Source organism: Salvelinus sp. IW2-2015, linkage group LG9, assembly GCF_002910315.2.
Source record: "Salvelinus sp. IW2-2015 linkage group LG9, ASM291031v2, whole genome shotgun sequence".
NCBI lineage: Eukaryota > Metazoa > Chordata > Actinopteri > Salmoniformes > Salmonidae > Salvelinus > Salvelinus sp. IW2-2015.
The window spans coordinates 20,136,185-20,158,767 of NC_036849.1; the positions used below are offsets into that span (position 1 = coordinate 20,136,185).

The window sequence follows — 22,583 nt, forward strand, 5'->3', positions numbered from 1 at the left end:
GAGCCTGCTGGATAGAGAAGGTGCATTTGGAAACCCGTAAAGGAAATAAACAAAATGAAAGAGAAATGGAAGTTGAGACGTGAACTCCCTGTGCTCTGGCATTTCCCTGTATGATGGATGTGTTGGGGGTTTCTATGACAGAGAGATGGGGAAGAGGGCTGTTCAGCTATGTAATATCCAACAATACATCTTTGTAATACCAGAATTATGTCTTTCACATCAGGGCCTTCCAGGAAAAGCCCTCTGATTGCAACAGATTTGATTTTAAAACACTGAACCAGCAAGAATGTAGAATTGAAACCCTCAATATCCCAAAAGAGACATGACAAAAAAATTAAGTGAAACGAAGGTTAAAGTACAAATACACATAAAACATTTCTACTGTGTGTGTGCGTGAGTCTGAACAAGCTGGTGGTTTGTGTGTGTCTGGTGTGCCGCCTGATGAGAGGTCTGTACTGCTGCTTTGAGCATGTGTTATGGTTCCTTATCTGCTTAATGTGCTGAACAAACAGCAACTGGAATGCAGCAGTCCACAAACTGTTGACTTCCGAGCCCAGACGTTCAAAGAACCCTAAATATCAAACCCTTCATTTCATAATTACAAATAATTCGGTGCCAGGAGACACAAGCAGGTAAACATTCTCAGACTTCCCTGACCTCCCACGGAGAACAGCACGCACGCACGCACGCACGCACGCACACGTCTGGTCTGCTAGTCTGCAAACACGGCAATGAAGCATTACTTCTACAAATCTCACAGTGGGGAAGAAGTCAGTGTGTGTTCCAATCATAACAATACACAAGGATTTGAAATGGAACACACAGACTGTTTTATTAGAGGACATGATGTAATTCACATCACTTATCTGTTAAGATTGCCTAGGTAAAATGTATGGAATGGTATAAGACCACCCCTGGAATTTGGTCCACAACTATACATGAAGACAAGAAAACCTTGTCATGTTACACAATTAAACTTCTTCAGATGCAACTAAACTGCCTATCCTGAGGGACAGAGGTCTATCCATTCAGTCAGGTGAGTTTCAGTTGGAGCTCTGCCACAAAGCTCATCACTGTCTATCTGACTCACTCATCATTGTAGAGCGACAGTTACGACACAGGCTCTCTCACCGTCTAGTGATGGATTTCACTGGTTTGCATCCATTGTTTCAATCCTGTACAGATCTTCATCATACACTATCAGGGCCACAACCGGACTGCTGTGTATTCCATGTGAGAGGAAACATCTTAACACAGTGAAACACTGCTCTGTCTGTGTTTCACAAGACAAGAACACACAACAAAAGGCCCAAATGAATATCCACAAAAGCCTCAATTTGGCTTTATAGAGCCAGTCAAAGCAGTATCTGTAAGCACTTTTTCCTATTACAAAAACAAGTAGCATCCTAGGTTTGAGGGAGAACATAGTCGTCCCAGAAAGACCACAGTACCAACACTGCTCTGAGAAGGGAGAGATGGAGAAGAAGGCAGTCAGACACCCATGCTGCTCTTATGGTCAGGGTCAAGGGACAATGTAATCACCCCAGTTTGGACAATGTACTAACACAAACATGAGAATAAACACACCTCAAACCCCTGGTCTAATGGTGAGCTCTGTGTAGGGTTGCAAAATTCCTGTAACTTTCAATAAATTCCCAGGTACTCACAAAATCTTGGTTGGGGGATCCCAGAATCAGGAGGGAACAAGCAGAAAATCTGTAAACCTCCAACCAGGTTTCCTGGAACCCCAGGGAATTTATTGAAAGTTCCCAGAATTATGCAACCCTAGCCCTATGTGACCACATCACCACAGATAAAGCACGCTATCCTCTCCCTTGACGGTCTGCTAGCATGAAACCATGGCTTCCCAACAAAACAAAATAGTGGATGGGGTAGGGGTGGAGAAATAAAATACTGAATTGGGAGTTATTGAAATGCTCAGTTCCAGTCTTGGATAAATGTTATGATAAGGCAGTTAGTACATTTGCGTGAGTAATTGCATCTGTTAAAGGTCTGTTCTGGCGTTAGGGAGTGAATGGGGAAGGAAGGGTGGCAGGAATTTGTTTATTGGAGCCATTTTAAAAGATCTGATCAGTAAAGTAATCTTAGAGACCAAATTCAGTATATACAGTACGAGTCAAAAGTTTGGACACACATAATCATTCAAGGGTTTTTCTTTCTTTGACTATTTTCTACATTGTAGAATAATAGCGAAGACATCAAAACTATGAAATAGCAAATATGGAATCATGTAGTAACCAATAAAGTATTAAACAAATGAAAATATATTTTATATTTGAGATTCTTCAAAGTAGCCACCCTTTGCCTTGATGACAGCTTTGCACATGATTGCCATTCTCTCGACCAGCTTCATGAGGTAGTCACCTGGAATGCATTTCAATTAACAGGTGTGCCTTCTTAAAAGTTAATTTGTGGAATTTATTTCCTTCTTAATGCGTTTGAGCCTATCAGTTGTGTTGTGACAAGGTAGGGGTGGTATACAGAAGATAGCCCTATTTGGTAAAAGACCAAGTCCATATTATGGCAAGAACAGCTCAAATAAGCAAAGAGAAACAACAGTCCATCATTACTTTAAGACATGAAGGTCAGTCAACCAAGAAAATGTCAAGAACTTTGAAAGTTTCTTCAAGTGCGTGCAGTCACAAAAACCATCAAGTGCTATGATGAAACAGGCTCTCATGAGGACCGCCACAGGAAAGGAATACCCATAGTTACCTCTGCTGCAGAGGATACGTTCATTAGAGTTACCAGCCTCAGATTCCAGCCCAAATAAATGCTTCAGAGTTCAAGTAACAGACACATCTCAACATCAACTGTTCAGAGGAGACTGCGTGAAATCAGGCCTTCATGGTCGAATTGCTGCAAAGAAACCACTATTAAAGGACACCAATAAGAAGAAGAGACTTGCTTGGACCAACACACACTAGCAATGGACATTAGAACAGTGGAAATCTGTCCTTTGGTCTGATGAGTCCAAATTTGAGATTTTTGGTTCCAACCACCGTGTCTTTGTGAGATGCAGAGTAGGTGAACGGATGATCTCCGCATGTGTGGTTCCCACCGTGAAGCATGGAGGAGGTGTGATGGTGTCGGGGTTCTTTGCTGGTGACACTGTCCGTGATTTATTTAGAATTCAAGGCACACTTAACCAGCATGGCTACCACAGCATTCTGCAGCGATACGCCATCCCATCTGGTTTGCGCTATCATTTGTTTTTCAACAGGCCAATGACCCAACACCTCCAGGCTGGGTAAGTGCTATTTGACCAAAAAGGAGAGTGATGGTGCTGCATCAGATGACCTGGCCTCCACAATCACACAAACTCAACCCAATTGAAATGGTTTGGGATGAGTTGGACAGTTTTCGCTTTGTCATTATGGGGTATTGTGTGTAGATTGCTGAGGATTTGTTTGTTTGTTTTATCCATTTTAGAATAAGGCTATAACGTAACAAAATGTGGAAAAAGTCAAGGGGTGTGAATACTTTCCGAAGGCACTGTATATATCCATCTATCTATATATAATTATTTTTGTCACATACACTGGATAAGTGCAGTGAAATGTGTTGTTTTACAGGATGTTTCATCTCAGAGACCCTGGAGCAGAGTAGAAGCTGAGCAGAGTGGGATGTAGGCCTCTGGCCACTGCTAAAGCTTTATCTCTGAAGGGAAAAGTAAGTCTGTCAATAGCATAAACACACAATATACAAACAGTGATTATCAATAAGCCTAATGGTTAAATTACAGAAAACATCTAAGGAGGCCAAAAACACACACAGACACTACAAGACATTTACATTTGGGCCTATAGTGGCATTGACTGGAGGCTAGCAATACTGAGAAGCCAATTCATATTCTACTATGACTACAGTATTCCTACAACATTCCAATAACAAAAACAAGCATGCAGCTGGAGGTGTGAGAATTGGAACTGCAACAAGTTATCTTGTGCAACTCAGCCATTCTACACATAAATATCTGTATGCTAGTCAGTGGCTTCCTCCGATATCACTGCCTATTGGCCTCCACTCAGCCAGAATGGCCTACGTTGGCCCCGGGGCTTTACACAAGCTAACAGAGCACAGGAAATCAGTAGAGTAGAGACAATGCCATGGAGATTAGTGATCGGTTAACCCCATCGGAGTGTGAGTAACCCCCCTCTATCTCTCTCTCTCACACACACACACACACACACACACACACACACACACACACACACACACACACACACACACACACACACGTCACTGTGGCCCTGTCTGTGTGAGGAATGTGCTGTGCTCTTTCCCTAGTTCAATTCCATCCGTGTTACAAGCAGTAAATCAGTGGGGACTCCGACAGCTCCTGTTCTGCCCTCTCCCTCAGGTAGTGGGTGCAGCCAGCGGGATTTACGCCCATGATTCAGACTCACACAGCAGGAAGAGTTACATCACCAGAGGGCAAACACTCTCTCTGCCGTTAGGTAGGGAGAAAAAACACAAAACCCCACCTGCCTGTCTTAACCCTCTTCTACACTCACCTCACCTGGGTTACTTACAGAGGACACTTTCTCAACCAACAAACCTGACAGGGTCTCTACTGATAAGGATTATAAGACTCAGGTAAGAGACAAGAGTGGCTAGGCTGTTAAATCCGGGATTTAGAGAATATTCTGGGGAAGTGGCACCAGTTTGCTCTCTCAAGGTTGTTCACTGTGCTTCTCCCGCTGCAGTTGAACAAGCCCCATCATGTCAGGAGAAACAGTGTCACGGTCTACAGGTATCAGCCCTAGCCTGGCTTCCTGATAGAGACAGACGTGTGGGTGTGGGATACAGATGCCCTGTGTACACAGCAGTACAGGTAAGAGCTAACAGATCTATCATACATGTTGTTACAAACTCTATCGATCAACCTATCAAAAGTATTAGTTTTAAGAGACTTAACCAACACCTGCTCTTGAGAATATACTTTAGGCATTTCCATTTTGACAGGTGGCCAACTCATTTGACAGTCTCCATCAAACGTGTTCGGCTAAAGGCAGTTTGACGAGGAAGATTATTTAGTAACTGTAAATGGTCTTGACAAAGCAGATTTTACTTCTTTAATTTGGACTTGGAAGATAAGTGTTTCCTTAGTGTGATCCTGACCGCTACAATTCTAACACGCCCTCGTCCAACTGACATGTTTGGAAAGGAATGCTGTTGTGTCCACACTCTCCCCATCTCCCGCTGCTACTAAAGTGCCAGTAAAACCTTTATGGGCCAACAAAACATGTTTGCTGTAGTGCCTTACAAATTTACAGAGTGAGTGTTTCAAGTCACGAACACAGATATTATATGGGCAAAGCTGTTAGGAGCCCGTAAAATCACAGAGACCACTGAGATTGTCCATTTGACAAGCCAGAGATGATGAACTGCATTCTGTGTTACTCAATAAAATGACTAAGTTACTGGAACCATACTCAACTAGATTAGAATAAGGAGCATTTTATTTTGCACTTTGGGCCTAGAGCTTACATGGACTATAATGGACAAAATCTTTTCAGAGCCACACTTTCCTCAGTGTGTTCAGTTGTCTTATGTAAAAGGTTTTATGCCCTTGCTTTCTAAATGGGTGGTAGCTGTTCAAGGCTCAACATTTACAGCTAACTGAGATTGAAACGGTACAGATTAACTTCTAAATGACCAAAACCAACACCAGTTTGACACCAGTTACAGTATATGAAAGTCATATTCCAGTTAAATTCTACATCATAACAAATCATGTCAGGTATTGCCACACCTCTCTCAAATAAGAGTTGTGGAATGTGATCTCTTCTGGATCCAGCATGTTAAACAGGAAAGGCTGACTAACTGTCTGTGACCAGTAAACCAGCTCAACAGATCCAAAGTTAAAGACAAATAAAACAAGATGAATTTGCATACGGTGTCTGAAAGAATCTGGGTTTTGTCTCAACATGTAGCAAATTCCACCCCATTCGTAAAATAACTCTTGATTAAAAGTAAGAGTGAAGCCTGTAGTTGTGGTTGCCTGAAGGCTATTCCATGCGAGAAATTGCCAAGAAACTGAAGATGTCGTACAACGCTGTGTACTACTCCCTTTACAGAACAGCGCAAACTGGCACTAACCAGAATAGAAGAGAGTGGGAGGCCCTGGTGCACGACTGAGCAAGAGGACAAGTACATTAGAGTGTTTAGAGTGTCGCCTCACAAGTCCTCAACTGGCAGCTTCATTAAATAGTACCCGCAAAACACCAGTCTCAACGTCAACAGTGAAGAGGCGACTCCGGGATGATGGCCTTCTAGGCAGAGTTCCTCTGTCCAGTGTTCCTTTGCCCATCTTAATCTATTATTTTTATTGGCCAGTCTGAGATATGGCCTTTTTTTTGCAACTCTGCCTAGAAGGCCAGCATCCCGGAGTCACCTCTTCACACAAAACACGTTAAAAGGTTAATAATTCATAAAGGTGGTGTTAACTGAATGATATTATCTCATAGAACAAAACGTATCAGATCTCCTAAGCCTGTGCTAACCTCAGACCTTAATTTGGACGTTTATCCAAAAACTCTACGAAAAAAAACCCATTAATTTCCACATAGCCATGGCTCGTTGGTCAAAGCCTAACTCATTTCCGTTTCTTAGGACTACAAGCTGGCGAGTTCTATACAGGATGTTGGGTCTGCTCTAAAATGTGCATATTTGGTGCACAGTTACTGAAAGTCAGAATCAGGCTAAGACATTCCTTTAGTGCATTCAGCAGACCACACCTGCATTTATGGGAATAAACTGGATTTGAAAAGTAAACATTTAAAATCAAACACTTCAAAGCACATGTTGGACTATTTCCCAGGAGCCAAATGTTGAAGAATTGTATTAATACAAAACCAAGCAGAGCAGGTGCATTCTCTAAATAATAGCTGCTGCCTTTTCACATCAAACTTGACATAATCCAAAGGTTACATCCGTTGTTGGAAAGCAGAGGGAAACAAATAGTACACATCCTGTATGCTGCAGAATGATGAAAGTAAACCTGGACATTTAGATCAGAGATGTATGATATGTTCTTGATGGGAAACCACTTGATCTGACATGAACCTAACCTCAAAGTGAAATTATTTAAATAAATGATTTTGTTTATCTTTTTTTCTTATCTTTTCCAAAACAGAGCTTTTTTCTAAGATGGTAGACTGCATTTAGGCTTAATCTCAGAAGTGAACCAAAGGACATCAACAGGACCAGGTAAGATGCCACTGAAGACGTCTCTGTGCCGTAAGCCAGCCTCGGCCCGCTGGTCTAGGACCCAGAAGCGCAGGGAGGTGCTCTCTGTCAACATGATCAGCCTCCCATTGGCCGACTTCTGCCACGTTGCCCACATCGGGAACAATGCCAGCAGTGACAGCTTTGGGGACCTATCCTTTCTGAAGGGGGGCCACAGCCTGATACTGCACAGCTCTCAGAGCGAACATAACCTCTTCCTGGCCTGCTACCCTCCACCTAAACCCCCACGACTTAACCTGGGTGAGGCCGAGGCCCTAAAGATCCCAGAGTGGACCAGGGCCCACTTGAGCCACAGCGCCTCCGAGAGGAGGAAGGAGTACAGCTCCTTGCCCATGCTGGACAGTGAGGAGGGCGAGGGGTCGATCGAGGCCAGTGTTAGCCCCAGCCACGGGGTCATGGTCAGTAGCTACAGTCCTGGCCAAGGCAGTCTGAGCTCTGGCAGGGATGGAGATTCCACTCAGACCTGCCATGAGGACACACTGCAGGTGGATGAGGTGGACAACAGCTTCTCCTTCAGCCTGGACCTGGGCCCCTCCATCCTGGACGACGTGCTGCAGGTCATGGACAGGCTCCATTAGAGGAACAGCCAGACAAACATGGGTCCTCAGCAAGAGACTTCACTGACATAATTATATGTGACTGGCATTAGAACACTCAAAACTGTCCTAGGATATGAACAGCTGACATTAAAAAAAAAAAACTCTTGACTGAAAGAAACAATGTCAGAACATTTGAAACACCATGGGGATATAATCTCAATCTTTGGATTAGCTGACTGTGGCTAAATTATATCAGATGCAATGGACTCAAAAAGTAATGGATGAGATGTGGACAGAACTGTAACTACAAAGAGGTAATCTAACACAGTGGTTCCCAACCTGGGGTATGTAGTGCTTTCGGAAAGTATTCAGACCCCTTGACTCTTCCCACATTTTGTTACGTTACAGCCTTATTCTAACATGGATTAAATCGTGTTCCCCCTTCAATTTACACACAATACCCCACAATACAATGCCTTTTACTGTGGCCAGCTCTGTCTTGGTGGTTCCAAACTTCTTCCATTTAAGAATGATGGAGGCCACTGTGTTCTTGGGGACCTTCAAAGCTGCAGAATTTTTGTTGTAGTCTTCCCCAGATCTGTACCTCGATACCACCCTGTCTCTGAGCTCTACGGATAATTCCTTCAACCTCATGGATGCACCGGAGCTCAATTTCGAGTGTCATAGCAAAGGGCCTGAATACTTGTGAATAAGATAGGTTTTTCATTTTTAATAAATTTGCCACCCCCAAAAAATCTATAAAACTGTTTTCGCTTTGTCATTATGGGGTATTGTGTGTAGACTGATGAGGACATTTTTTAAAAATGTAATCCATTTTAGAATAAGGATGTAACGTAACAAAATGTGGAAAAAGTCAAGGGGTCTGAATACTTTGAATGCACAGTATACCCCTCGGGGTACTTGGGCTATCCACAGAGGGTACGTGGGGAAGACTGAAAAAGACCATTGGCCTACTGGTAAAATGCACGAGGGGGTACTTTGTGGATTCTCCAGTCAGATCAAAATGTGATTTGGGGTACAGTAACCAAAAAAGGTTAGGAAACACTGATCTAAACCATGGACAATAAGAGGCAGTACGTGGACTTCTGTTTCAACTTATCCCTTCTCTCATTTACAGTAGATTATCATTTCAGAACGTCATGTTTGAGTTATATGCTAATTTGTTGAACATTTTTTGATCATATCCATCTGTTGTTTCTATTATACAGCAATAGAATCAGTATGAGTGTATATTATCTATTGTGATGTTTAAGAGTTAACGTTGGAATTCTTCCCTCTGAAGGGTTAAACTGCATACGCTTTAAAAGGGCAAAGTTCATGTTCTTCTAGCATTACCCGTTGCAGCATTAGATAAAATGTTACATAGTCTAGTTAATAATTTAGCACTTTTTTTTTTATCTCAAGCTGTTCAAAGTGGGCATTTTCAGTTGGCTGCTATTTCACCTTAGTTTAAACCCAGTTCCTTCCTACAGAGCTCTCGAGGGGATTGTTAGATTTAAGAATGTTATGTTAAAGAAAGAAAAAAGAACGAGGGCTTAGTTTTCCAAGGTCCTGAAGCTGTGACGACTTGGCGTCTTTGCCATTCCGTTGTGTGGGGAGGGCAATCTCTCTTCCGCACGCATCTCAGAGGCCCCACTTGAAGGTTCACGAAGGCAGCCCCGTCTCTCTTTTCCAACAACACAATGAAAACAAACACTTAGCTCTGCTTCCAATAAAGCCAGTGGTTGGTGGGCTGCAACTCAGGCCACAGGTCCGTGCCCCAAAACCCCAGCGCCGTTTTCTTAAATGTTAATCGGAGTCCCTCGCTCTGGTGAGTGGCGCGAGAGGGGAAGGTGGCGAGGGGTAATGTGATCCTTCCACGTGCTGCTGGAGCCAAGAAAGCTGGGGACCACAGCCATCCATTACCAGCAAGGCTCCTGATGAGGGTTTAAACACTACCTGCTGAACAAACAGGGCCTGATGCGCCGCCTACCACCCCCAGTCCTGGGCCCACTTACCCATCTGCAAGGGGAGCTGGGAGAGAGTCACAGCCAGCACCACAGCAGGGGGCTGTCAGGAAAGGAAAGCGCTGGGGCAAAGCTAAAAGCTGTTACATTCCAGGGATCCTTGAGGCGTTACAGAGAACTTCACTAGCCATGAGTGTCCTGCTGCTAACAAACAGTTAAACAGCGTTAGCGATAGCATGTTAACAATCTAATGGAGTCACTGATGTTTGTGGGTACATCTGTACTGCATATGTTTTGTGCATCTTTCAGTAAAACGAATTATGGCTTTCAGTATATTGTATGTTTTATGAGAATAATGACACATTGTGCAACACTCTTTTAGATCAGTGTGTACACTAACTTCTTTTACTCTTGTCAAATTCCAAGATCAGTGGTTCGCATCACCATTTTAGATGGCTTGTATAATACTGCTTACACACTTTGATGGACTGACGTATGTTTGGTTTTCTAATAGTCATGAGATGCCATAGAGGCCATATTAAAGCCCCGTCTGTCACACTTTACACTTACTGTTTGAAGAGAAATTACACCCTGACATTACATGAGACAGCTGGAGGTAAAGTAGTCCATGTCAGATACTTACACATGGGCACGTACAGACAGACATTCCAAGCCAAATCATCCATCTACTCATTCACAGGTTTCACTTTGAAATTTACTGTTATTACAATGAACTGGAGCTTAAGGGAAATACTGAATGGTTATGATGCACAGTGTTGACCACACCTGCATCACAGCAAGGTTATTGAATAGATGAAGTTGGGCTTGATGAAGTCAACCTTTATTCCTCACTTATCCTGAACCAGCAGAACAAGTAATCCATTCATAAGGAACGTTATAACGGACAGTTTTCCTGGGCCTTATCAGATTGACATCTTGGCTTTCTAAGTTAACGAGTCTTGATATAATTTGCTCAGGACAGGAAAGGAGGACCATACATTATGGTTTCTTATTCTTGTCAAACCTCAGATAAGATGGCTCTTCCTTTCCCACCTTTCACCTAATCCTATGAAAGGCCACCTTGTATGCTTCATCAGCATCCATAACTTCATTGTCAAACCTGGAGACTAAATCTACATTACCTCTTACCCAGACTTACCCGGACTAATGTCCCACTGTCCCAGACAGAGCTCAGAGATAGAACTACAGCACCCACACACACACGCAGACTGTCCTTGGACCGTACGACACCCCATCGTCTGCACTGGGCTCCTCCACACGAGAAGTCACATAAATGTATTCTCAACAAGCGCCCAAACTCACAAGGCTGATGTGAGAAGAGTAATTGGAAGACAAATTATCTTGGCACAGTGCCAACTGGCAAAACATTTTAAACTGAGGTACCGCATCATATCTGGTACCACTTTTCCCTCAAATTCCAAACTCACCATCATACAGAATACCACAAAAGCCATCTTACAAAAGACAGAGGCTTTTATAAAAAATATAAATAAATCTGACATTTTTGGGGGGTGGAAATATTGTTTTGACAACCGAGACATTCCGTTTCTGAAACTGATATTGTTTATGGAACTCTACATTGTGTCAGGACACATTACAGAGCCACCGGTTCACACATTTCTCCCCCATTTAAAAACACATTTAGGGCCAAGGTAGCTCACAATAGTACTGCTTCGCATGATATCCATGATACACTTGGGCATCGTAAAACCTTGAGAAGACAACAAAACCATCAAAAGATCTCAAAAGTTTAACATCCGCTGATTAAAACTAGCAAGCTATTTGATCAAGTTCATATGCAATGTGTTACAGTAGATCGAAGAGGAGCACAAAAGTCTGAGGAGATTCAATTCAACTTTAGTCCACAGAGGAAAAACACTGAGTCAGCAATGTAATAACAGTCTCCCATGGCCTTTTGCTCCGTCTAACTGTCCCATGAAGAAAAATGCAGTGGTCTCCATTGCTCCCAGACCTCGTGTTAAGGTAGTCCAGTTATCTCGCCACTTTCTCTATTCCCCGTCTAAGCTAAAGCCCAGTTAAATGAATTGATGCCGATAACAGCTGGCAACAGCTGTAAATTAACCAATCTGTTACATTAGTCCTTTTGTTCGCTAAACGGACTCTTCCAGGAAGTCAGAACACAAGGAGTTGTTATCTCCATCCAGAAAGAGTACAGTGCTGCAGCCAGCTGCCAACTGTAGCAGGACTATGCGCAGCATCCCAGGACCCAGACAGACTCGGGGGCTATTTTAGGTGAGCGTGCTCTTTCTTTAGCAGAAGGAAGCTAGCCGGTCTGATATGATGGAAAAAACATCCCCGAAACAGATGACAAGCTACATCTGGTTCATGTTGTGACAGGCTCCAAGTCTAAGTTTCCTCAAAGATTAAATAAACAAAGTCGTATCAAGTATTGCGATACGTCTTTATCAGAATAAATACTCTAAAAAGACAATATGCTAAACGATTGTTCTAAATTGGGGATGCAATGATTTATGACTTCCAAAGACATGATTATGGTACAGGTTCTTCTGATAGAGAGGATACAGATGGTTGGATGTGGACCCCAAACTCAAGAGATTCTGGGAGGTAAGGGCTTAACAACTATGAGTCATATTGACACTGTGTGAATCCCTGTAGTCTGGCAGCAATGTGAAGAGTTCTGGGGGACAGCTTGAACACCTCATCCACCATAATTGAACTATGTACTTCGCATTGTCATGCAAACCACCATTCCATCTATGTAGGGACAGTATAGTCTGTTCTTAACAGATTACGTCATCCACTCAGTATTTCAGGAACAGACACACAGCTGACTGTGTACATCACACTGACATTCAATAAAACTTGACATCAAACGTCAACAGAGACCGACTGTTTGAAAAACAGCACAAGCACAGAATGATTTACCATACATATTTTACAGCCTCTCATTATGATAATGTATTATGGCACAGTGCAGTGATACAAAACATAGCACACTCAGGAGGTGAAACTAGATCCTATCGAAATACAAGGGAGTTTAGTCTGGAGCATGGGTAGCAAATCTCTGCACCATGGCCTGGCTGGGACATGCTTGGTTATATATGTTTAGAAGAACGTTGTGAATGGACCACCACCCCTACAGTATTGTCTCTGCATGGTGTCCCTACTGGTGAAACGCCTGACCCAACACACCCATGTCTGACAGAGTATCATCAAAAAGTTCTACAGCTGCACTGTCGAGAGTATCCTGACTGGTTGCATCACCGCCTGGTATGGCAACTGCTCGGCATCTGACCATAAGACGATACAGAGGGTAGTGCGAAAGGCCCAGTACATCACTGGGGCCAGGCTTCCTGCCATCCAGGACCTATATAATAGGCGGTGTCAGAGGAAAGCCCATAAAATTGTCAGAGACTCCAGTCACCCAAGTCATAGACTGTTTTCTCTGCCACCGCATGGCAAGCGGTACCGGAGCGCCAAGTCTAGGACCAAAAGGCTCCTTAACAGCTTCTACCCCCAAGCCTGAAGACTGCTGAACAATTAATCAAATGGCCACCGGATTATTTACATTAACCCCCCCATTTGTTCAGCTACTCGCTGATTATTATCTATTTCATCGTCACTTCACCCCTACCTACATATACAAATTACCTCAACTAACCTGTACCCCCGCACACTGACTCGGTACCCCCTGTATAAAGCCTCGTTATTGTTATACTTTTGTTTGGTAAATATTTTCTTAACTCTTCTCTGCACTGTTGGTTAAGGGCTTGTAAGTAAGCATTTCACGGTAAGGTCTACACCTCTTGTATTCGGCACATGACAAATGGTTTGATTTGATTCACAAACTTAGAGAATCACTCAGCACAGGAGTACAACAGGGCTCATCCATGTCTCTCCAACTTTGCTACAGTGTGTGATACTAGAGGCCTCCATAGGCCTGTGGGGACTTGGGGGCCCAGGTGCAGCAGCAGGTCCCAGACCAGTGTAAGCAGATTCTCTTATTAAACAGAGTGGCGCATAGTGTGAAGTCAGGCGTGTGCGTCCCTGGGTTCCCTGCTTTGCTGGTACTGGATTGATGGGAGGTTAAAGAAGCAGGTATCAGCACTGCTGCTCCTCTGTGATCGCAGCAGGTCACACTGAGGGAGAGGGAAAAGGAGAAAATGAGGGGGAGGGTGAAAGAGGCAGCAGAGGGAGAAAGACAGGGAGAGGAAGCAGAGTGAAAAAGAGAGGGAGAAAGAGGGAGAAGCAGTGTTCTGGATCCCAGACAGTCTCCCCAGGACCTCCATGGTTCCCCAATCAATCAAATGTATTTATAAAGCCCTTCTTACATCAGCTGATGTCACAAAGTGCTATACAGAAACCCAGCCTAAAACCCCAAAAAGCAAGCAATGCAGATGTAGAAGCACGGTGGCTAGGAAAAAGTCCCTAGAAAGGCAGGAACCTAAGAAGAAACCTAGAGAGGAACCAGGCTCTGAGGGGTGGGCAGGCCTCTTCTGGCTGTGCCGGGTAGAGATTATAACAGTACATGGCCTGGGGTATCCACTGATCCCAGGCCAGACAGTCTGCCCAGGTCCTCCATGGTTCTCCCCAGTATCCACTGACCCCAGGCCAGATGTGGGACAATATTACCAATATTCACTGGATCCCCATTATGTCATGTGGGCCTCTTTAGTGAGAAGCGTTCTCACTGAGGGCTAATGTGAAAATTACACTGCCATAAATGTTGTTTTCGTTCTCTGCCCTGAAAAGCTCTGCGAGAGATGAAGCAATCTGCGTCAGATAGCTTTAACCGGTAAAACCGGTTACCATAATAACATTACTCTGACAAGTCCCAATGCGCGGGCCGGGCTGTGAACCCTGCGTGGCGTGCTAACCCTGACGAGGGGCCTGAGTTACTGTGGTGAAACAGTCTATCCTCATCTCTGGGGAGGGAGAGTCTGCTGGTCTAAAACCATGTGGACCCGAGCCCAAATGTATGGAAAAGCTCTTTATAAACAAAGTCAGCGTTATTATTATTATTAGGCCTAAATGACCACAGCAGTGAAACTAAGTAATGGTGATTATGGACACAGACAGACCGAGTCATGTCTAGCTCATGAACAGAGAGAAGCTGAAACTTCCTGTACTCCTCAAACTGACTCAGATCACCTTCATCGTCCACCTACATTTCCCAACTGTGCTACAACCTTACTCTGATTGGAAAAGGCCTCCAAACTGCCAGTATGCGTGTTATGAAAGCCGACCAGGAGGTTAGCAAAAAGGTGGGCAGACTGGGGTGAGTACCACTCTGGGTAGAGAGAAAGCCCTCTCGTGCCAGCCTGCACGCTGGTCGTGTTGGGTTACCGTGTGATTCTCATGGAGTGAGGCATTCCATTGGTCTCCCGGGTGGGTCAGGCCTTAATGAGAGGCGGGACAGGCCAGAGGATCGGGCCAGCGCCGGGCCAACACACTGCTTCTCCAAGCCAAACAAACCTAAGACCATTTAACCAAACACATTTTTCTGGGCCAGACAAGGAGAGTGCAAGTGCATGGGCAATATTTTCTCGCTGATACAAAAATAAAACCGCAGAAGTTTACATACCTCTCTTTGCGGGATGGTGTTTAGGAAATGTTATTTGGATTGGAAGCCAACAACGTGGAGATATTTGGCAACATAGGGCTTACATTATCGTTGATGGGAGTGAAGGAGAATTAGGACTAAGCACATTGTGGAGAGGTTGCCTTGCTTGTGGTGGCGGTTGCCCCTGGTTACATACCTGTTTAGGTGGGAAGTACTGTCCAGATGTTTGCTGAACCTGCGACACCACTGGGGTGATGACTTCAGGTCGTCCCTCAAGCCAAGAGATCTTCAGTGGGTTTGCTGTAAGGCCACTCTCGTTCTTATATGCCAATTCCTGGAGAGAAACAACGGAGTAACGTCAGACCCTAGTGTGACATGATCTGCTGACAGGCCATTCTTTCCCCCAGCACCACTAATGGAGCTACATCAACCTCTACTCCTCTCAGCTCTATAGAGTTAGTTGTGTCTTCCACCCCAGCCATTGTGTGGGGTTTTGCCTTGTGCATTTGAAACACACATGTGGGGTGAACTTTAGATACCCCAACCCTCCCAAGCAGCGTAGGGACCCCGAGATCTCCAGACAGCGAGAAGGCGACTGCAGGCCCAGAGTCTGGCTCCCCAGGGGACAGCAGAAATGTTCTGTTGAGGGGAACCACACATCGCACCAGAGCCCACAACAAAACAGCATGTGACAGCAAAGGGGCAGAGGACTCAGGTGGTCTGAACAATGAGGCAGCTCAGCCCTTCTATCCTCCTGGTTCCCATCAGAACACTCTGTTCTGTCAACTCCTCTGTTCTGTTACAGACACACACTACAAGATGATGAGAATGTCATCCTGTGTGTGGAAAACTAGGGGCCTTGGGCTGGGAAGTTGTTGAGACGCATAATGCTCAGTGCAAACCAAATGGTAAAGAAATGGCCAATCAGTAAAAGCTGGTGGGTATTGATTGATTTCAGTGACTTTTCAATAGGAAATGAGATGTGTGTATAATTTATGAACCAGAATACTTACAGCTGCTTTTACGGTTTCAAATTCTACCACAGCACTTCCTCTCTTCTTCCTTGATATGAGAACATTTAAAACGTTGCCATACTGAAAGAGCCAAAGAAACAGAGACAGTTAGTACCCAATGTATTCTCAAAGTAGAACACAGAACCAGAAAAATGGGCATCATTAAATCAGCAAGAAAAACCCAACAGATGACCAGACAGGACTCTAAAGCTTAAATTCCACAGTGTATCACATCAGTTTATGGACCACCACCTCCAATGACAATGTTAGAGTATACACTTGTAATGGCTGAGTTTTCAAGTTACACAATAACAACTATACGTAGGACATCCTGTGATTTGGTCCCTTGAGAGATAGTGGGAGGGACCCATACTGTTAGAGAGAATGAGAAACATATCATCCCTAAATGTGATTTTAAAAATGACATTAACTTTTTTTAATGATTAATTTCCAGAAAAATATCAACCTCAACATTTCTAACAGAAATGTCTGGGACACGTCAACATAAACGACTTTTAGCATGTTCCAAGTATCAAGACAGTATCCTGGACTTCTTCAGTAAGTCTACTCTATGTGTGGTGAGAAAACTCTATAAAACATGTTTTGGTATAAACTGAAATTAGCCAAGGCCCTTGTCCAGCTGCCTGCCAGTACGTCAGATGCAGGGGAGTACAGGGGAGGAACAGTCCAGCCTGGGTCAACCACTGACCTCTGACACACAAACGGAGAGACAGACAGAGACAGAGAGAGGAGCTGGAGAGTGGAGACAGGACTTGGACTAGGTCTCTGACAGCAGTAAAAGCTGAACTCTCTCAGCTGCACTTATAATTACAGAGGCTCTTGGCTGATTGAGGTTGATGGAGGCTGGGCTCCTCTGGGTAAAGGCCTGCAGAAGAGACAGGGCCCACGACTGATACAGTATGTCACCTGAAATACAGGGCCTCTCTCATTAAGCCCACTTCTAGAGAGCAGTCTCAGCAAGGAGGCCTCTGAGAATCCCATTACCAGGAATCTGCTTCTCTGGGAAAAGGACAGGCCAGGAATGCTAATGGACGTGGACACTCTACAGCGTGCCAACAGTGACAAACGGGAGTCTCTGTAGACCCCTATTTCATAAATCCAAATATTTTAATATGTATTTTTTTCTCCCCTCCAGAGCAGACGTAAGGTTGTGTGAGTCCAAAACACACACACAGTCCCCTTTCCCACACATGGGCGGCTACTCCTACTCAAGCATTACCTGCCACTCATCGGAGAAGCTCGCCATTGCAAATAGCGTTAAGTTGTTTTTTTAAATGTCACTCTTTACTTTAGCAAAAACAACAACACTCCTTTTCCCACAATCCTCTGACCCAGCCTCCCACGCCTGACTGTACATTGAGTGCGTGCGGAGGAGAAATTCAAAGTTTGACATTTTTTTCCTTCCGTTTGACGTCAGTGACACTTGGACTTGACCTATCCTCATTCCTGCACTACCTACGCCCCACCAAAACTCCCATTAGCTGGTTGCAGTTCGAGGTGGTACACGGTTGCATGAGAAGAGCACATTTCCTAGCGACTCCCCTGGCACTGCTAAAACCGCCCAGTAGCAGGGACACTAACAATGGCGTGCACCACTTTAAGAGGGCACTGCATTGCCCTAAGCCCTTTCACTGCTACAAAACTTAATGGGGCTTGTATAAAGGGAAAAATAAAAACATATAAAACACTGATGTCATGCAGAGCTCAAAAGTGAGCTGGACACCAGGCAGTTCTCATCACAGGCGAGTTGGAGACAGATACAGGTCTGTGATGCAGCAGGGGACAAGCCCTCACAGACAGATACAGGTCTGTGATGCAGCAGGGGACAAGCCCTCACAGACAGATACAGGTATGTGATGCAGCAGAAGACAAGCCATCACAGACATATACAGGTCTGTGATGCAGCAGGGGACAAGCCCTCACAGACAGATACAGGTCTGTGATGCAGCAGGGGACAAGCCATCACAGACAGATACAGGTATGTGATGCAGCAGAAGACAAGCCATCACAGACAGTCTTACACGACATAGCTTGAGAGCTATATTCTACAAGTATGATTACATAACCAGTGTCTCTTCTGCAACATTACACATTCAAATAAGAACATTTGATAGGAGACACACAGTAGGAGTCTTAGCTCCTTCCAAGAGATGCAGGTGTGAGAAACTGTTGCTCTCAGAAATAACTGTGTGCCAACTTAATGGCGATGGCCTTTTGAATCATAGCCGTATGGTGATACTTGGTGATTCACGTTCAAGGCACCCACCTTTGATAGAAGGCTAAAAATAAAGTCTTGAGAGTAGCCTCCGTTGGTGTCATCCTCTTTTTTACACTTCCACTTCAACTGAAAAGAGAGAAGAAAAAAAATTTTGGAAAGAAAAACCGAGAGAGACAGATAACCCACCTTTGGTTATGATCTTACTTACATGGGGTCTGTACTAATGTTCCCCACAGCTGCCAGTTTTGGGTTATGAATCCTATTTACATGGGGTCTGTACTAATGTTCCCCAAAGCTGCCAGTCTTGGGTTATGGATTCTACTTACATGGGGTCTGTACTAATGTTCCCCAAAGCTGCCAGTCTTGGGTTATGGATCCTACTTACATGGGGTCTTTACTAATGTTTTCCAAAAGCTTGCCAGTCTTGGGTTATGGATCCTACTTACATGGGGTCTTTACTAATGTTTTTCCAAAGCTGCCAGTCTTGGGTTATGGATCCTACTTACATGGAGTCTGTCCTAATGTTCCCCACAGCTGCCAGTTTGGGTTATGGATAGGCGGTATCTAGATTTTCATACTGTTATATCGTTTCTGTACCATACCGGGGTATACGGTATTACCGGAAGTGCACACAAGGGGCGCAACTTTTTTTAAACAAGATTGTTTTGGGGCAACAGGGATCTTGATCCAAGAGGGGATTGAATATCTCTGCTGTAACCAAGAAGCTTGCTCTTTACATCTAGCCACTTAGCTAGCACGTACGCAAACCAAATGCATAGCTGGAGCCCTGAACTGGATATATACGGTATATATCCGGGGCTCACGATATATCTTAGATTTCTTACAGTTATACTTAATTTATAGTCAGTGGTGTAGCACACACTCCTGCAGCCCCCAGGAGAAATGTTTTTTAAATGTATGTTCTGATGACAAGCGTAGATTAAGCAGGACTGAGCCCGTGCCAGGCCGAGGAGCAGAGCAGAGCTCCAGGGGACATTGTTCAGCTCTTGGATCATACCCACCACCACCACCTGGGAGACCTGCAGTCAATTTCCAGTCAGCTTTACGTGCTTAGGGGAGGGCTAAAATTAAGACAGGTCAGACTGGGATCTGGACCGAAGACACCAGACTGACTCACTTGCTGCTAGACATACAGTGGGGAGAACAAGTATTTGATACACTGCCGATTTTGCAGGTTTTCCTACTTACAAAGCATGTAGAGGTCTGTAATTTTTATCATAGGTACACTTCAACTATGAGAGACGGAATCTAAAACAAAAATCCAGAAAATCACATTGTATGATTTTTAAGTAATTAATTTGCATTTTATTGCATGACATAAGTATTTGATACATCAGAAAGCAGAACTTAATATTTGGTACAGAAACCTTGTTTGCAATTACAGAGATCATACGTTTCCTGTAGTTCTTGACTAGGTTTGCACACACTGCAGCAGGGATTTTGGCCCACTCCTCCCTACAGATCTTTCTCCAGATCCTTCAGGTTTCGGGCTGTCGCTGGGCAATACGGAGTTTCAGCTCCTCCAAAAATTTCTATTGGGTTCAGGTCTGGAGACTGGCTAGCCACTCCAGGACCTTGAGATGCTTCTTACGGAGCCACTCCTTAGTTGCCATGGCTGTGTGCTTCGTGTCGTTGTCATGCTGGAAGACCAGCCACGACCCATCTTCAATGCTCTTACTGAGGGAAGGAGGTTGTTGGCCAAGATCTCGCGATACATGCCCATCCATCTCCCCTCAATACGGTGCAGTCGTCCTGTCCCCTTGCAGAAAACATCCCAAAGAATGATGTTTCACCTCCATGCTTCACGGTTGGGATGGTGTTCTTGGGTTGTACTCATACTTCTTCTTCCTCCAAACACGCGCGAGTGGAGTTAGACCAAAAAGCTCTATTTTTGTCTCATCAGACACATGACCTTCTCCATTCCTCCTCTGATATCCAGAGGTCATTGGCAAACTTCAGACAGGCTGGACATGCACTGGCTTAAGCAGGGGACCTTGCGTGCGCTGCAGGATTTTAATCCATGACGGCGTAGTGTGTTACTAATGGTTTTCTTTGAGACTGTGGTCCCAGCTCTCTTCAGGTCATTGACCAGTCCTGCCGTGTAGTTCTGGGCTGATCCTCACCTTCCTCATGATCATTGATGCCCCACGAGGTGAAATCTTGCATGGAGCCCCAGACCGAGGGTGATTGACCGTCATCTTGAACTTCTTCCATTTTCTAATAATTGCGCCAACAGTTGTTTCCTTCTCACCAAGCTGCTTGCCTATTGTCCTGTAGCCATCCCAGCCTTGTGCAGGTCTACAATTTTATCCCTGATGTCCTTACACAGCTCTCTGGTCTTGGCCATTGTGGAGAGGTTGGAATCTGTTTGATTGAGTGTGTGGACAGGTGTCTTTTATACAGGTAACGATTCAAACAGGTGCAGTTAATACAGGTAATGAGTGTGAGAACAGGAGGGCTTCTTAAAGAAAAACTTAACAGGTCTGTGAGAGCCGGAATTCTTACTGGTTGGTAGGTGATCAAATACTTATGTCATGCAATAAAATGCAAATTAATTATTTAAAAATCATACAATGTGATTTTCTGGATTTTTGTTTTAGATTCCGTCTCTCACAGTTGAAGTGTACCTATGATAAAAATTACAGACCTCTACATGCTTTGTAAGTAGGAAAACCTGCAAAATCGGCAGTGTATCAAATACTTGTTCTCCCCACTGTATATGTGTGGCACGCAGCTAACGGGAGGGTCACTCAATCACACAGAAATATGTGAGAGTTATTCTGAGCAAACTCCTGGTTAGCTTTGGTCATTATTAGCCAATACCATGTAATAAAGCCATGATCTCTAATGTTGGCTGACAGCTGAAAGTTAACTCTACAGCATTTAAATTGTAAATGGTTCTTCTTCCCAGCGTCTAGCTCTCTGAGTAAGATGTTACATAACAGGTTAATTCCATTCTCAGCAGTGTCAAAACCGTATCTCGCTAACTAATGGAGCAGAATTATAAATGGCAAGCAGCGAGTGACCGGACCAGGTCCAGAGCAGAACTCTGTTCACTGTCAGGGAGAGCCTTTCTGGGAATTCCCCCTACCCCCACACCTTTTTTTAACAATTATTTCCAAAATGTGCTTTCTCCTTCCAAGGCCAATCTCCTCTACCCAACGATAACCTTGTACCACATTAATCTTCTAACAAGGCAGAGCAGATCTTGGGTGATACCCAAATGTTCAGGCTGCTCCAGCAAGTTGCTACGGTGTACGTTACTGGCATTCTAAACCACTTTTAAGAGATTGGAGTTCCCTGGCAGTACCCAACTGCACTGGTACATTTAATACCCACGCTTGCAAGCCGCAAATAACTAAAGATGTAAGAACAAAAACAAATACCCTCACACAAAAAACAACAATGCATAATCAGAGGTCATATTTCACTCTCCCCACACTGGGGAGGACAAGAATGGTGTATGGTCAACTTCCAAATAGCACTGTTGAAATCTACTCTTTGAGGACCGTTAGAAACGTAAGAGTCAATGTCTCTCAGTAGTTTTGGACTTTATTCTACCCCAAAATAAAATACAAAAATATTAGTGAAAATTATTACATTTTCTAAATATGAAGCAATTTTTTTTCTCTCTCAGATTGAAAGATAAAGGACTGATAACATCGGCAGAATTGAGCCTGTTGTATTAGAATACTGAGGGAAAGAAAAACGCTCTAGGGCCAGGAACAATACCGCTTGAATGTTGTAGCTTAAAAAAGACACAGATGTCATTCATTTAAATCTATCAATATTGTTCTATAACAAAATTACTAACTGAAGTCTGACTTTGATATTGACATTATTGTGCGTTACCAGCTAACAGATACAACTGCCCCTCAGAGTAATGTATGGAATAATATTCACATGCACAGTACGTGAATACAATTTGTTTAATACCGTAGCCAGACTCAACACTCAGCCCTG

General features: G+C 44.0%; 2 protein-coding genes across 3 annotated transcripts in view; one reads left to right on the top strand and one right to left on the bottom strand.

Annotated features, from left to right (window-relative positions):
* The window catches only part of LOC111968776 (dnaJ homolog subfamily C member 17), a 56,722-nt gene that overhangs the window by 4,508 nt on the left and 29,631 nt on the right, over positions 1-22,583 (bottom strand). Inside the window, exons 8-10 of the mRNA XM_023994639.2 lie at positions 18,648-18,725; positions 16,361-16,441; positions 15,544-15,681 (exon numbers count right to left, since the gene is read on the bottom strand). Of these exons, the coding sequence (XP_023850407.1) occupies positions 15,544-15,681; positions 16,361-16,441; positions 18,648-18,725 (297 nt within the window). The remainder of the gene's footprint in view (positions 1-15,543; positions 15,682-16,360; positions 16,442-18,647; positions 18,726-22,583) is intronic.
* Positions 4,328-10,111, top strand: LOC111968777 (cdc42 effector protein 3). Of its 2 annotated transcripts, XM_023994640.3 has the most exons (3): positions 4,328-4,620; positions 4,731-4,858; positions 7,163-10,111. In XM_023994640.3, the coding sequence occupies exon 3, from the start codon at positions 7,242-7,244 to the stop codon at positions 7,851-7,853; it is 612 nt and encodes a 203-aa protein (XP_023850408.1). In that variant the 5' UTR covers positions 4,328-4,620; positions 4,731-4,858; positions 7,163-7,241; the 3' UTR covers positions 7,854-10,111. The 2 variants fall into 2 exon arrangements, with proteins under 2 accessions (XP_023850408.1, XP_070301299.1); XM_070445198.1 differs by lacking the exon at positions 4,328-4,620 and having other exon boundaries at positions 4,656-4,858.

What these genes read in the sequence shown, in the direction of transcription:
- LOC111968777 (XM_023994640.3), top strand. Translation starts at nt 7,242, where the DNA reads ATGCCACTGAAGACGTCTCTGTGCCGTAAGCCAGCCTCGGCCCGCTGG.